The sequence below is a fragment of the Sinohyriopsis cumingii genome, chromosome 14, assembly GCF_028554795.1.
Source record: "Sinohyriopsis cumingii isolate HCF-2022 chromosome 14, ASM2855479v2, whole genome shotgun sequence".
Taxonomy (NCBI): domain Eukaryota; kingdom Metazoa; phylum Mollusca; class Bivalvia; order Unionida; family Unionidae; genus Sinohyriopsis; species Sinohyriopsis cumingii.
Genome location: NC_142974.1, coordinates 27351032 through 27364432, shown reverse-complemented (window position 1 = coordinate 27364432; position 13401 = coordinate 27351032). Strand labels below are relative to the sequence as shown.

Genomic DNA, 13401 nt, shown 5'->3' with positions numbered 1-13401 from the left:
TGGGACAAGTGTGAATTGATTGTCAAGGCAATGATCATTAGTGTTTCTGCAAGAACCTAATTAAGTGCAAACAGCTGTGATGTGTGACATACAGAAGTTTTTGTTGCTTTGTTACAATCAATTAAAAATACACCTGCTGTATATTATGACTTTCATTATGTCTTCTGTATCAAATCAAATACAAGAAGTAGAAAAATTTGTTTAAAAAGGCAGACAAACCATGAAAAGCTAGAAATCATGCCTGTGTGTCAATTTAACTCATTTTCAAAGAGCAATTAAACACGGTTTTAAATGTTTTCATTAAAGCAACATCACTGCAGTATCAAACATCAACTGGTGCTTTCTTGTAATCATTCACAAATGTGACCATGGATAGCAAGGGAACCTAGTGAAAGGTACAATTAGTGCATGAAAAGCTTAGGTTTATCAATATGTATAATTATGGAGAAGCAAGATCCAAACATTACAGAGAATTTAAATTTCACGATCTGGCACTCAGAAGGATGTGCAGATGTTTCATAATTACCTACAATGAAATTGCAGCATCAATATTTTACTGACAGAAATAAAACTTTAACAATGTTGATGCCACTGTCACCACTAAACACCACCATCACCGCTGTCACTTTTGTCATGTCGTCCCTCATGGATGGGAGACAGATTCAGAAAGGGTCCATCTTGTTACCAGCTTTTGGTTCACTTGAGGATATACTATCATATTCTAAGGGAATGATCTTATTCTAAGGGTGCAATTAATGAACAGAGGCATTATTTAATGACAGAAAAGATGAGCCAAGCAAATTAAATGACTTACATGAAATGTTTGTGAAATTATAGAGTGATTAACATTATGAAATGCAACATAGTGTGATCTAAAGCATTTTTAGCATAAGCTGAATCTGTTGTATAACACAAATTTGTTCATAAAGCTTGTTAACATAAGTTATGACTAACAGGAAGCAGCAAGTAATTACATATGCTTTCCTAACTGAAAGTACTTTTTAATGCAGATGTACAGAGCTGAAGCATGCAGGTGAATGAGAATGCAGTGTGTCAAGCAACTAATTAGCAATAAAGACTAAAATACTCATGTGTATCTTGTTATTTTTTATATGTAGGGTTAATATGGTTAGTACTGAGTAATGCAAGCTATTGGTTTTCAATATGTTCTCATTTATTCTTTATTCATTGATAACGGGGGGTGGAGGGTGACAGAAATAAAAGAACCGAATCTGGGTTCAAGGTTTACTTGTTGGTGCACCATAGTCTTTGGTGCTCAATGTTCCTAAGGTTTGGGTGCACATGCACCCAAAGCCTATGGTTCTGGTTCACAGTGTTGGGTTTGGGTGCATGAGTGCACCAAGCTATTATGTCTGGTTCACTGCCTCTGATTTATTACCAGTCTTGGTGCAATGGTTTGTTCACAAGCAGAAGACAAAGTTCTATTAACTGAATTTCACACAAAAAAATCTAAATTCTATAAAATAATAAAGTATCAATATAATGTTTGTGAATTGAGAACAATAAATTATAGGTACACTGAAAATAAATAGAGTTGTTATATGCAGATGTAGGTTATTCACCTTCTATTTAAATTCTAAAAGAAATAAGTTCAAAATATGTCATTTTACTAAGGTCACAAAATAACACTCTGCTAGTGCTATATTATGCAATGGAATTAGTTAGACACCTTTAACATTTTTTTTTTTACCATAGCCACATCTGATTTTAAGGTTGGTTGAGCCATTTTGTACTCAGCGCCTTCGACAACGACTGGACAGTGACAAAGGTCGTGAAATTCATGAATGCCCATCTCCTTCTATACTATTATTATTGACCAATCAGAATTTAGCACTTTTAATCACTGGGCAAGAAAGAATTACTGACCAATCAAAATAAAGCATCAAACATTCTATGCTGAAAGTGACATAATCGTATAAACATGAAGACCAAAGAACATGAGACATGGTAAAGAATTAATTCTACAGATTACCACACGAATGATTACAAATACAATGCAATTTCACAAGGTATCATATATTTAAGATGTAAGTAGACAAGCCATATGATCAAATGTCAAATCAGTTCAAAATACGTTTCTTCCAATATCCATTGACAACACATCGTAGCAGTAATACACAACATGTGCTCAACATGATGGGCATTCAAATCGCGTCTGCCAAAATAAGTCTACACATCTGTGAATTAAAACTGGGACATTTTAAGCATAATAGGGTCATTCCTCAGAAGTTGCATGAAATGGCTCAATTCATGAACAGGATATGTATTACGATGGCGCAGTGAACGAAAAATGCCATGCTGTAAACATGCTAAAGATGACGCTGTTGACTTAAACCAGATTTACTAGCATAACACTGTCATCACTGCTAGAAAAGTTGATGCCTAAGTCTCCCAATTACTAATGCAGGTGAGACAAAAATTAGAAAAAATAAATGAATATCAATAAAATCTTACAGCTGATGTAAAGTTGGAAGCTTGTTCTTTATACAAAGTTGAGTTTGAATCACTAAGGCTAACATCCCAGTCCTTTGCTAAACTAACTTCTCCTTGGAATGTCTTTAACCTGGAAACTGTTGAAGAGAACAGAAAATACATTATACTATGACATATACAATGAACAATCTTCAACAAATCACAAAATCTAAAATATATTAAAGGCATGTGTTCCATGGAACTTGATGTCTTATCTGTGGAAAGTGGAAAGCATTAAGATGACGCATTCTGCTTAAGCAGGCAAGACAAAGGCACCCAGTATATTATTCAACTCCAAACCTTTTGCATATATTAGTGAGACATTTCTAAAATGAAAATCTCTGAAACAAAATTAAATTTTGATTTTGATGGGGTCTTTTGTTTACAGTAAGCATCAATTTTGCCACAGAACGAAATGTTGTTATCTGGGTAAATATAACTTCAAGAAAATAAACACACCTACAGTATCATAAATAATCACCCTATCACATATATGTACCTACTGGAATATTTACACCCCTGTGTCTATTTTTGGTACACTTCAATTTGGAGTTGCATTGTCTCTCAACCCAATTTGGTGGCATTTAATCAAGCACATGCAAATTTGTTTCACACACTGATTTACCCCCATTATGTTAATTGGTAATAAGACACCATATATGTATAGCAATATGTTCAAAGAAAATCATTATGCCACTGGGCATATCAGCTCTTGATTAACTGAACTCAAAAGGTATGCAGGGATTTAAAATAAAACAAAACTGGGGTAAAAAAGAAACATTTATTTGTGAGTTCCAACCAATTAGAGCAGGATGTACTTAATCAATCATAAGTAGGCATTACGGCATTCATGTTATCCTTCTCCTAGTTTTACACTAAAAACATATTTAAGCCCATTTCGTTTTATTGAATATTAATATACTACATAAAGAAGACTTGTTTATATTAAATATTGATAGCCAGTCAATTTTTATAAAGATATCTGTGATTATTCGGATCTCTTTGTATGTATGTCTCCTCTGATCTGCTGTAGGTTTATTTTACATTGCAAGGAAATAAAATGGTTCCAGATCATTGACTAGCCACATTCTCAAATTAAGTTCTGGTTTATGGAGTTGATAACAGTGTACAATTTACCCATCATGGAACCAACGTTTTCTGAATTTTTCAGATTTCAGAGAAGGTGGGCCTTGGTTTACTGCCTTACAGCTGATCAAAATTTTAAATTTAAAGAATTCAGGACCAGAAAAAATGTTCATTTTTTGAGTATCTTTTGAATTTTTGAGGCTTCAGTGAATTAAGCCAAAGTTCTAGTTTACAGCTTATGTATATACAAGACATCTGCTTTTACAATAAGTTACTAATCTTAATGACAATGCTACTGCTGTTACAGATGAGACAGGAAATTAACCGATTAAATATAAATTTTAGGATTATGACACCAAATTCTGAACTGAATACATCTACTGAATTCTCCAACAAAATCTTAATTTTGACAATATTAAGATGAAAATTACTGAAGATACAATTCATTGTATCTGTATCATGGGACTGCCTGGCAAACATTTAAAAGGGGTTCTGGCTTATCATTCAAAAATGCTTTCTTACTAAAACAAAATGTTAAATCTTTGTAAACATACAGGATGTATTTGCTGTTAAAGATAGACCTATCAACAGTGAAGTACAGCATCCAGCAAGGGGTGGAACCATAACTTCCTGTCTAGTACCTGCTAGTCTGAATTTTCACAAATTCTGTACATTTAGCATACTTTAAATAAAATTTGATTGCTCAATATACATACACATGTTGTATAACTACAATTATATCTTGAATAATAAACACAGGGAACCTACATTAAAAAATGGTGATTAAATAATTTGAAGAACATTGTGCCTCAAAAAGGATAAAATCTGTTACAAGTTGAGGATGGTTAAGGAAAGGTCTGATAATATGCCCACGAAAGATTTATAATACTGTATGATGATATTAAAACAAGTCAAGTTTTTATTAAATAGGTTGTCACAGCTTAAATTCACAAAAATTGTATAATCACAAAAAAAAAACTTTGATTTACCACCAAAACATACCTTCAACTTCGATAATCACTTCAGATTTATTTTGTGGGGCAGCTGAAACAAAAAAAAGAATAGTACATTTTTTTGTTTAATAATTGATTGGATCATCACAGTGTAATAGGCTTTATGATCTTCAATCTCAAAACATCAAAGCCTAAATCAAAACTATGATATGACATACAAAAAAACCAATATTTGTTACTGGTTCAAGTTCATGTAAAAAACACAATTTTCTGAAGTTCTTTGGGAACAAAAAAAAAACAATGAGACAGAGACCTTTCTTGACACCACTACATATGCCCATTATCTCTATCCTACAAAACAGCAAACAGTAGTGTTCAAATACTATGGAAAATTATAACCTTTGGGCAGTTTAAACAAATGATTGTTATCAAAGTGAATTAAAGGTAAGGTGATCAAAGATAATCAACCTCCATTGCACAAATTACTTAAATGGCTTACTGGAGCTAGAGAGATGTTGCGTTAAGGGTCCTATATACTACACATGCCAGCAGTGGCACACAAGACTCTTTGGAAAGGTACACAGCATGAGATGTAGTTTTGCACTGCATTAAAAATGATCATTAAATTAAAGGAATGAATAAGATTTGGCACACAGCAGTTGTAAAACAGTGCCAATGCCTGCTTTAAACACTGCTGTTGGAGAGCCCATTAGGCTAATTTGCATAGGGAAAGTACACAAATTGGAACAATCCAATTCATTTTTAAGTTTGAAGTGAAAAATATTATCTTTGTTGCCTTGAAGTATAAAGCCATCTTTGTCCAAGATTAATGTGTACTCCATTGAAGTCAGAAATATAATTATTGAGGCAGGCTGGAATAACATGGAAGACTGATTCATTTTTTAAAGCAAACTGTCAAATCACAGTTGTGATTTAGGGAAGGTTGGGTCATTGGCAACATGACCAAAGCCTAGTAAATCAAACTTTTAGAATTTCTGGTTGACTAAGTTGAACTTTGTTATTTAAGCACATCAACAAAGGGAAGTATTTTAATCTCTGTGCATACTGCAAACACCACACTGACATTTGACATTCTGGAGAGTATGACATAGGTCAAGATTCCAACACTATACAGCAATGTGAGTTCAATCCCAAAGGGACCAACCATTTAACTTTCAGGGGTAAAGGGAGTTAGAGAGAGTGCCTGGGATTTTGTTCCCTACAACAATATTTGTTTTCTTTCATCACAAGATAACTTTTTACATCTACACTGACAGAAAGAAAAAGGTCTTTTACCCAATGATCAGAACATTTAAGAATCTTCTCTCAAGCTTTTATGGTGTTAGACATGTTTCTTGCTTACAATCCCAGGCCCCTGCCCCTGTCCTGAAAATAAAATCGCCAGTCCCAAAAGTAACACATTTAAACATCTACCGTAATTGGTGTGACTACTATATGTCAGGCACACCCACTACAACAAATCTGACATTTTTAAAAAATCATTTTCTATGCTGAGAAAAAGTCTATATCATCTTAGGGAAAAGAGTGCAAAGATGAAAACTCTAAGGGGTCGTCCATTTAGTATGAATGCATGAAGAGGGGTAACCCAAATGCATACGCTTACATATGAGGGAGTCTACTGATAATGTACATACACATAGGAAATGGGGGGGGGTAAAACCTCGATAGTAATTTGTCTAACATGTAACCTGTTCAACTGGGTTCAGTCAGGGTTTGAATTTTAGTGGACACTAGACAAACTGTTTAAAGTTACTCATCTTATTTCTTTAATGCAGCCACACATTCAACGTCGATGGACTGTTTTATTAAACACATTAATATTATTAGTCCTTTATGGTTTCTGCATTGATTAAATATAGACCATTCTATAGAATTTACGGGGGGTGCATCAAGAATCCGTACGCAGGTGGGGGGTGTAAAGAAGTGTGCATGTGTACGGGGGGGAGGGGTCAAGCTTTGCCAGATTTTTTGCATATGTACTAAATGGATGTCCCATAATAACACTTGCATCATCCTCAAAACCTCACCACCACCACCATCACAAAATACTGTGTATGTGTGTGATTTGGGTTTTTAATGTAGCTTTAAAAAAAATTCAGCCATATTGCTACAATGTCTGCAGTGTGACAGTTTATCATGATGTCTAGCCCTGAGGCATCATGCCACAGACATGCAGCATCATGTCCCACCCAGTCACATTATCCTGACACCAGGCCGGCCAGTCCTAACACTTACCTCTTAATGCAAAGCACCTAGCAAGGCAGCTGTTAGTACCATTTTTTTATAAGTCTTGGGTTAATGACTTGGCCAGGATTTGAACCTGCAACCTACCGCATCTGAGGCAGACGCTCTAACCACTATGCCACCACAGCAGTATGAAATACTAACATGAGCAAAAACTGTATCTAGTAAAGACTGTATTCCATTGGAAAATATAAAATGTAATGCTTGTGTGATTGTGATTATGTGTGTACATATATATGTGTATTATGTCTCCTGATGAAATTTGATAATGCCAGGTCTACCACCTATTTCTGACTTTTGTGTCCAATGCTTCAAAGAAAAACTTTTTATCTTCTTTAATTGAATTGAATTTTCAGTCATCTTCTATAGAGATCTGAATGAGCTGATAACTTATTTAAAATTGTACATCACTTCTTTGGATCACAAGCAATGACCGCATCACCACCCCCACTTTGGGACCTCAATTACATCTTCTGGGTCTCAAAAACCTCCAACACTACCTGCTGTGAAACATGCAACTATTTTCTTTCATTGCTAACCATTATGACCTCATCATGTACATATTTTCCTAACCTCTTTTTCAGATTATACACATATACTTTCAAAATTCAATCTAAAACCCTTGTACAAAAATACTGTTGCATTAGAAGTGTCTGCCACACATATTTCACACAGCCATAGTTTTATGCCAATACTTACTAATTCTACTACAGGTATTATCTAGTCATTGTAGTAGTAGTAGTAGTAGTAGTAGTAGTAGTAGTAGTAGTAGTAAAGATGGCATATTGGTTTGAAAGATACAAATGTCAAAATAATTTCAAGCTAATCTGGTTAAAATTTATGGTAATCAGCAATTTGGTTAACTGTTTCTACTATGAGTTAACTTTTACTGAGCTAGATAGTAGCTGCATCATTCATTCAAATATGAAAGGTATTCATTCTTTGGGACTCGACCAAACACATTTGGCCTGAAATGTCTGGCAGTTTTGGAAAGAAACTCATTTATGAAAGTTTTTAATATATTAGTACAGTAAAAACCTGTCTTGAAGACCTCTGTTATGTGAGACCACCTGTCTTGAGAAACCTATTCTCAGTGCACATATTTACTGATCATATCATGTTATGACCTGTTATGAGAGAACACCTGTCTTGAGACCATACATTTTTTGTCAGAAGGAGTGGTTTTTCAAGGCAGGTTTCACTATAACAACAGCAGTACTCGATAGGTGATGATCATGTGTATCAGTTATAGGTTTTCCACCTTTTGCTATGGAATCCACACCACACTATAAACCACCACAAAGTAGACATCTTATTGATATGACTTAAATTTATTAAAGCTACATTAAAAGTACAGATAACACACACACACTTTTATAAAGTTTTAAAAGATATGAAATGCAGTGTACTCTATTCAGTTCTTTTTTTTAAACCCTGAAGCCCTAAAAATCCATGTCTTCACTTCCAAGGTTTAATATTAATGGAGTTAAAGTACTCTTACTTAATGTGCTAATACTATTCTTATGGTAAGTACTCCAGAGAATATTTTAAATTTATGCTGTTCAAGTTGTGAGCAATTTTAAAATACAAAACATGTAAGTGATAAGTGTTCTTAATATACCTCAGAAAAGACTGACAATTTCAACATTCCAAATTCTCAGAAATAATTAACTTTTCTTCCTGAGTGACCTTTATTTGTGAACCTAAGAAGATTATTCAACAGATCTAATTAAATAAACCAAGTATGTTTAATCCCAGATCTCCTTGGGCAATCAGGTATGTATAAATATGGTATGGATTCACCCACCAAATTTACATTAATACTTCCATTTTCTCAGGTAAACACATACATCACTTGACTACCAGTACTATTCTTAGAAATAACTGAGAATCATAAATGCTGTTTTATCTTAGAAAATTAGGACAGAAAGTAAAGTTATTTATCTAACATTGTAACTCAATTTATGCACTGATGTGCCTGGGTACACTGTAGATGAAATTACACTTATGTACAAAATCATAAGTATTGCACCATTTCTCTGATACCTTTCTTATCAAGGTTGTAAATCATTAGTGCCAACACATTTTTCATTGGATTGAGATCAGGATGCAGTCTGGCAAATGTTTTCAGCAAACAAACTAAATTTCTGTCACAGGAGCTTGATATTAGGCAGTGTTTACATATTTGTTCTGGACTGTACATCATCGGCCTGCAGAACTCCACCAAAGGCAAGCAAAGATGTTGAATGTAGAAATATTATTTGCCAATAAATTCCAACAATTTAGAATGTCTAAATTATGCCTGTCAAGCTTTCACTGAACACACAAATGTGGATGGTTATCCAAAATGCAATGGTATCCAATTGTGACATGACAAAACAAAGGGCTATGAACATTGTGCATGCTGGTGTAGTGTTTTTTATAATCTTTCATCCAGATCATAACATTATGAAGCACTAACCATTTCATTTTCAGCTGTGCTTGGAAGGCCTTGGGAATTTTTGTTTTTGCATAAAAATTTTGAGTCCTCACACAATAATAAATACTTTATTTAATAAGGGTAACTTGGTTAGTAGAATTTACTATTCTCTGCTGAGGCTCTCAGAAAGAAGTACAGGAGGAAAGAAAAATTTAAATAGTAAGGCACAGGACCAGTTACCACCATTTTTTGAAGGTTAGTTAATGCCTTCTTAATAATACATGCCTAATAATACATACCATCTTAAACTCTGAACTCTAGCTTAAGAATCTAGACCTAAGACATGAATTTATCAAGCCGAAAAAAAATCTTTGTCAGGCCTTGCATAAACATCGTAAAGTATCCCTACTATAACAAGTCCCGTCTTTCTCAGTGACAATACCAGTTACTGCCACCACTATTCCTGATTAGAAGCTGATGTTTTATTTTTTGCACAATAACAATTAAAAAAACACATTCATAACTCATATCACAAAAGTCAGTGTACATGTATATATAAAAACATCGGGAACCACGCTAAGACAGTGTTAGATCCCAATTCGTGTTATAACAGAGCATGCTATAGCGGGGTCACACTGTACTTTGAAAAAAATAGTCTTGCTACAACATGGCTTGTAAAAACAAAAGAAGAATTGTATCCATTGTAAATTGGAACAAAATTACTTTTGGGGGTGCTCACCAGATAATATATACTTTTGAGAGAGTGACGTATGTAAGGTGAAGTAGTTCGCATTTAAAACATGCACAATGGAGAGAATGTTGGCATACCTCTATGCTACATTAATGTAATGTGGATGATATTTCTTTTGGATATTGTACTTCTGAAAATTTTACATGATTTAAGCACACTGCTAACTAAAATGACTTCTCCCTTGTGTTAAAAAATCAGAATGAATTAGTCTAAAGTACACTATACATAGCAGCTATTAAAATAGGGAAAATGAATTTTGCCAGACTAGACAATACCAGCTGCTGAAAGTGCAATGAATGAATTACCAAATATATAAAATGTAAAAAAGGTTATTGGCTCTTTTTAATACAATTTACCTCTGAAGTTCAGGAAGTGAAAATGACCAAGTAGAGCTAGCACTTTTTTGAAAGATGCACATCTGAAGTAAGGCCAAGCTGTATACTCTGTAACCCATAGTACACCCATCAGTCATACACCAAAATAAAGGGAATTAAAGGTTCTTTGCATTATACCTAACATATACAAGGTCTTTTTTAAATAACTAGTATAACCAGTGAGGAAAGCAGGGGAAATTCTTTTTCTTTAAAATCCTAACCCATGCAAAATACGAATCTGTAGAGCGCCACCTTTAGGTAAAAGAAGACACTGTAACCTGGTTGGTCACGCCGCCCTCCGCCCTCTACTCACCGCCCCCCCCCCCCCCCCCCCCCCGAAATGGTTGGTTCCGTGGGAAAATGAAACCAGGCAGAATTCTTATCCATGATGAATATATTTTCCATCATGTCATGCTAATGCTCTAAATCCCAGATGAAACGTTTTTCTTATTTCTGTCAGCACAAACGACGGATTTACCTCAATTATTATCGTTTCTCACAAACCGCAGGACTTGCTTAAAAGTTACCACAGGAACTTCATTCCGGGGTAAACTAATGTGTTCAGTTGGTGAGTGTACACATTAGTTTCCCCGGAATCAAGTGCTCTGTGCAAGTTACAGATGATTATCCTGTTCCTGCGGATTTCCCATTAAACTTTTTTCGTCTAAAGTTTTCAATATTTCCTACATTTCCACGACTTACAATTTGACTAAATTGACTGCAGTGTTAACTTGTAGAAGAAATGTGGCAGTTATTAATTTTCCATTTTACTAACAGAAACTGTACGTTTTTTCCCCGCACTTTGGTACAAAGTGTCGTCTGTTTATTGTCAGGAGAGGTAACTCCAACAATCACCAGCGTGAGTTCTTGCAACCGGAATAGGCTCGGACTTTTCCTTCAAGTTGGCGCTCTACAGATATTATGGACGTCCCGGAGAGTGACAGCTATATTGTGAAGTTGTTTACATTTGCATGAACAATTTAGAGAATGTTGGCACACCTCTACGTTATCTTAAAGTTCTGTGACTGAAATTTCTCTTGATATTGTACTTATGGAAATTGTACATGATCTAAACACACATATAACAAAAAGAGACTGCCCCCATGCGCTCAAAGAATTAGCTGGAATTAGTCTAAAATACACAATGTTTAGAAGTTATAACAACAGGGAAAATTAATTTTGACAGACTAGACAAATATCAGCTTCTGAAAGTGCAATGAATGAATTACTAACTAAAGAAAATGTAATTAAGGAAGTTATCGGCTCTATTTTTTTAAAAAATAATTTACCTCTAAGTCCAGGAAATGAAAATGACCAGTAGGAGCTTGCAGTTTTTTATGGGTACACATCTCAAGTAAGGCCAAGCTTTATGTTCTATAACCCATATTAGACCCATAACTCGTACATCAAAATAAAAGGAAAATAAAGTTCATTTAACAAGACCCAAAATTAAGATGGGCATGGTCATTTTAAATTGCCAGTTTAACCAGTCAGAAAACCGAGGAAATTATGTTTCTTCAAAAATCTCAAACCCTTTGTAAAATATGAAACTAAAGAGCTCCACCCAAGTTGAAAACTATATTCTGAATTAATTTTGTTCACGTGTAACTGTATGCCAGTGGAAGGTGACCAAGTCAAATCGGAAAGATCTCTGCCAAAATCACGAAACAACATCAGATTGATGTGTATTGCTACAAACACGTACGAGGTTATTTCCATACCTGACGAAATAGGACAAGCGATGTTCCAATATGATCTTGCAGCCGAGTTTGCTTTTCATGGTATTAGCAAAATTTTATCCATATTTCTCATTTTGTCTGATACAATATGTTTAAAATTCTCATTAATTTACTGAGAGAAAAAAAAAAAGTATTTTATTAATTGACCTGACCAGGCTCTTAATGCCGTCTTTGTCTTAGTCATCATTGTGTCAACACACCAGACGGGAACAATGAAGCATCCATGCCCAGTATTTTTAAAATGCTGTAAATCAACATTAAATCTGAAGTGTATCTTCTTCAGTTTTGTAGTATTCCATTTGTATTTTAGTATTAATGCATTTTCTTTTGTACAAGTCGATCTTCAAGTACATTCTTTATTTTTATTGTTCGCTAATGCTACTAATGTTCATGTATACGTGTTGATGTTGTTTATTTTGTAATAATTCCATTCCATTTGGAAATGCATATGTTTGTATATCTAGTTAAGACAGCTAAACAGGAAAAACATCAATAGATATGAAGTTGTTTAAACAATGCCCAATTACTCATTTAATATTTCTGTTTTTCAGAGTATTTTGCTTAAGTATAGTTAATAAAACAAATAAATTACATTAAGCATGGACTCCCGCATATAGGAATAAGGGTTTCTCTGATTTCACCTCTAAAAATAATTTGGCCTACATCGGTACAATTTAATAGCTGACCACTACATATCTGCATTAAGTTTAGCTTGCTCTTTGTAAAATAAACACGAATTGTGCAGCTTGAATTACGTGCTTATAAATGATGGCATCATCAACATTACGCCACCTTTTGCCCATGTGTACCGAGCCCATAATGGCCGAGTGGTCCAAAGCGCCCGCCTTTACTGATCACGCCCCCTTCACCGCTGTCTGCGTGGGTCTGAGTCTCCGATTTCAGACAAATAAAAAGTAACTTTACTCTCAAAAATGCCTTATACCTACAACCAACAAAAAATCTGATGCGTAGCGAAATTTTGTGTGTTGTTTTTGCTCTTAACTCCAAAAAATATAGTGGTAGAATTCTGAAATACGTGTAGTTGCCAATATCACTTTGTTTTGTATTCTTGATTAGCGATAGAAAATGACTCGTAACTATATTCCTAATTAGGAAAATCAGAAGTACTTTCAGCACCACTCTAAATTAGCGAAATAAAAGTACTGCATGTGATTTGGATTTTTAACGTAGCTTTAACAATTTTTCAGTCATCTAGCTACAATGTCTGTGGCAATTTATCGTGATGTCTAGCACTGGAGCATCATGCCGCAGACACGTGGCATCATGTCCCACCCAGTCACATTATCCTGACACCAGGCTG

At 34.6% G+C, this 13401-nt stretch overlaps 1 protein-coding gene across 6 annotated transcripts in view; it reads right to left on the bottom strand.

The window, feature by feature from the left end:
- LOC149783476 (uncharacterized) overlaps positions 1-13401 on the bottom strand; it is a 298719-nt gene that overhangs the window by 269208 nt on the left and 16110 nt on the right. For all 6 annotated transcript variants that reach the window (XM_089931706.1, XM_089931711.1, XM_089931709.1 and 3 more), the window contains exons 3-4: positions 4582-4623; positions 2476-2591 (exon numbers count right to left, since the gene is read on the bottom strand). In XM_089931706.1, the coding sequence (XP_089787832.1) occupies positions 2476-2591; positions 4582-4623 (158 nt within the window). The remainder of the gene's footprint in view (positions 1-2475; positions 2592-4581; positions 4624-13401) is intronic.